The sequence below is a fragment of the Nerophis lumbriciformis genome, linkage group LG08 (assembly GCF_033978685.3).
Source record: "Nerophis lumbriciformis linkage group LG08, RoL_Nlum_v2.1, whole genome shotgun sequence".
Classification (NCBI taxonomy): Eukaryota; Metazoa; Chordata; class Actinopteri; order Syngnathiformes; family Syngnathidae; genus Nerophis; species Nerophis lumbriciformis.
The window spans coordinates 27,893,974-27,897,500 of NC_084555.2; the positions used below are offsets into that span (position 1 = coordinate 27,893,974).

At 40.7% G+C, this 3,527-nt stretch overlaps 1 protein-coding gene across 2 annotated transcripts in view; it reads right to left on the reverse strand.

Moving 5' to 3' along the window:
- Nucleotides 1-204: 204 nt before the first annotated feature.
- nkx2.2a (NK2 homeobox 2a) overlaps nucleotides 205-3,527 on the reverse strand; it is a 3,912-nt gene continuing 589 nt past the window's right edge. The window contains exons 2-3 of one of the 2 annotated variants that reach the window (XM_061967971.2): nucleotides 3,506-3,527; nucleotides 205-3,308 (exon numbers count right to left, since the gene is read on the reverse strand). The exon at nucleotides 3,506-3,527 is cut by the window's right edge and continues 237 nt beyond it. In XM_061967971.2, coding sequence (XP_061823955.1) covers nucleotides 2,752-3,308; nucleotides 3,506-3,527 — 579 coding nt within the window. In that variant the 3' untranslated portion in view covers nucleotides 205-2,751. Of the gene's footprint in view, nucleotides 3,336-3,505 lie in introns of both variants that reach the window. The other variant, XM_061967970.2, reaches the window with a different exon arrangement.

The window sequence follows — 3,527 nt, forward strand, 5'->3', positions numbered from 1 at the left end:
ACATAAATGTTAGATTACTTTTATTCCAAAACAATGACGTGTGCAACAATAAATGTGGAAGTTGGATGCTTTTTAAATAAGTTAAATGCAATAATAATGTGATAATAAATTAATAAATAAGGATGTTGTAGATGCATGTTTTATATTATCATTGCTATAAAAAAAAACATTCAGCAGTGTCATAATTGTATATATCGTCCAGTGTTTTTTTTTTATTTTTTATTTTTTTGTTATTGTTGTTGTTTTCAGTAGAAAATGCTATTCACTCTGCACGGATATACACAGCTATGTTGTATTTTTGTAAACAATTGGAAAAAATTCAAGAAGAGCAGAGTCCGCTTTTAAAAAAAGATTTTTTTGCACTGCGTTACGCGCTTTTTTCCCCCCCGGGCAGACAATAATCCGCCTTTGACTTTTGTCAAACAGGAGGACGGAGGCACCGCAGAAATGAGAGGGCTCTTGTTGGCATAGCTCTATAAGGAAGAAGGACTCCCTGTTATCTGTGAATAGAGCTTTCTTTTTGAGAGACCAGAATAGATATAGCGCGAATTTTTAATTCGTTTTTCTTTCATAGACAACAATGCTTTACTTGAAAGCTTGGTACAATTTGGGTTTTGTTAAGGATCTTTTTTTTTCTTTCCCCAATGCACCGCAGCTGCCCATATGGGATGCAACGTGTGTAGTAAAAGATCACAATGACACCGAGTGACAGGCGGACAAAAAGCCCAAACATACATCTCCCTGACTCTGAACAGCACCAACAAACTATGACACACTTTCTTTCTCTCCTCATTTTTTTCCCCTCCACTGTCTGCATCCTTCAGCCGCTGCCTGGTAACACGCACGCCTTCAACATCCATGTGTCTCGAGCAATATTGCGCAATAATAGAGTCAATCAAATGTAATCAGACCAATCCAGCAGGCATTGAAACAACGTTGAGAACTTGTTGAATTATGGTCCTGACGTTCAGCAACGTTGGAACAAAACTGTATGACGACGTTTAATCAACGTCGGGTTCTGATGCTGATTTGACTTTTGAATTTTGGACATATCTCAACCAATATTCTACAACACAAATACAACGTTGAAACAACAGACTTTTTACAACATTTATTTAACTTCCGGTTGTAATGTTGATTTGACCATTGCGTTTTGGTCATTTTCCTTTAGACATCAATGTTGTCTCAATTTACAACTATTTTGCAATGTTGTTTAAACTTTCAAATACAATTTTTTTGCAATGTTGTTAGAAGTCCGTTTTAGAGGTAAACATTTCCATGTCTTGTGCCTGCTGGGATGCCTCTATTTAAACGGCACTGTAAAAATGTTACCAGGATTTCACAGTAAAATATCGTCATCAAAATAACTACGCTTACAAATTACTGCAAACAAAAATAAAAAAAATCACTGCACCCTTAGATTTCACAGCATTTAAATGTAAAGTAAATTAATAAAAACATATTTGAAACTGAAGCAATTATTGGTATATGGATTTAAAATAATATCACACCTTATAAAACGAGAAATACCTCCATCACATTGAATTATTCGACCTTACAAGCTCACCCCGTGTTGGAACAAATGCTGCAAAAAAAATAATAAATCAGTAGCTCCCCTGAGACACAGTTTTGTAAATAATTAGCAAATCTGTCCAATTTAGCTGTTTGTTCAGTGATGATAGAGGCGGCTCTAACATCTGCTCGGAGATTTTTTTTTTTAACCAGGCCAAACAGAATGCATATAGATTTTTTTTTTTTTTTTTTTTTTTTTTTTTAACCACAAGGTTATATTGACTGAAGCCAAATAATTCACACAGTATGTTCCCTTGAGAGTGCTATTTGGCAGAGGGAATAACATTTCTACAACTCTATATTAAGTTTATTGGAAAATGTTACTAATGCATTTCTGCAGGTTAGACGACGTGAACGACTTGACACCGCAACGACTTTGCGCACAGGGCCACGGAGGAGTTGCAGATGCTGACAAAAAGGAGAGCTTTGGACATAAAAGCTTCTTGTGTGGAGGAGCCCTCTTCTACTAAGTGAGTGGATTTTGGTCCCATTTCACAAGTGACTTCAGGCTTTATTAGTGAGGTGTTTGGATTTAGGGGAAATATTCCCCTGGATTAAATGTGTTTAAACAGAAAATACTGCTCTGTTCTTTCATAATATTGTCTAATGTAGATGGGTTTGTGTAAATAAACAAATAAATACAGGAGCGCCGTCTATTGTGTGATTGAATTCGTTATATTATTTTTTATTTTTTATTTACTTGCTTGAATTTTTGCACCAAAAATGTACATGGGGCGGGGGGAAAAAAAGGCTCGGAATATCTGAAAAGTTGCCAGTGTTTATTCATGGCCATAAATATTTGTCGGTCCATAAAAGAAGCAAGAAATGAACATTTCTATAATTATAAAGTGGTTCGTACACGTGCTGATAATAACACGAGGGGGGGTAAAGAAAATGTATCTACAACCTTAACACACACGAAAAAAAAATGTTCACAAGAAGAGCATTGACATTCTCAATAAAATCTATAAGGGACGATTAAGGGAGCCAGTTCTCTTAACGAAAACATGTAAACACGGTGCGCACATATGAGCCCCGAATAAAAATGGTACTATGCTGCAAAAAAAAATGAAGTCTTTTGTTTGTGTGTGTGTTGATGTGTGTGTGTGTGTGCGTTGCCTCTCTTTTGCGTGTGGCGGTGCGTGGAATCTTCCCAAAGTCTCTCTATAGCGCGTCCCCTTACCAAGTCCACTGTTGCGTTTGCACCAAGTGGTGCGCCGTGGGGAAGTGCGGCGTGGCGGCGGCGCTGTACTGCGCATTATACTGCATGTGTTGGAGCGACTGCGCGCTATAAGCCGAGAACGGGATCCCGGCCTGAAAAGTGGCCGCCAAGTCCTGGGCTTTAAGGGTGTGACACGGCTTCCCGTCCCGGACTAAGACGGGCACCGCCACCCGCCGGGGGGAGGGAAGGTGGCTCACTTCCATACCTTTCTCGGCCCGGGCTCGCTTCATCTTATACCGGTGGTTCTGGAACCAGATCTTCACTTGGGTGGGGGTGAGGCGGATGAGGCTGGCCAGGTGCTCCCTCTCCGGGGCGGACAGGTACCTCTGCTGCCGGAAGCGGCGCTCCAGCTCGTAGGTCTGCGCCTTGGAGAAGAGCACACGTCTTTTGCGCTTCTTGCCCGAGTCGCTGCCGCCGCTGCTGGACGTCTCCTTGTCGTTGTCCGGCGATTCGTCGTCCGCGGACGGCTCCGGGGACTTGGCCGAGTCCTGCGAGCCGGCGGAGAGGCCGTGCACTGCGGCGGCGAGAAAGGGGAGGAACACTGTCATGATGTTATGCTCGGTTCCCAAAAAATAGTCGATATACATTTTTAATTTTTTTAATTTTTTTTTTTTTTTTGCATGCAAAAGCATTAAAACGTGCATTGTGTCCACGCAACACCACAAATGTGCCACAAAAAAGGGCGTAATATTCCTAAATATTTCTACTTACATGAATATTGAATACTGTCCGT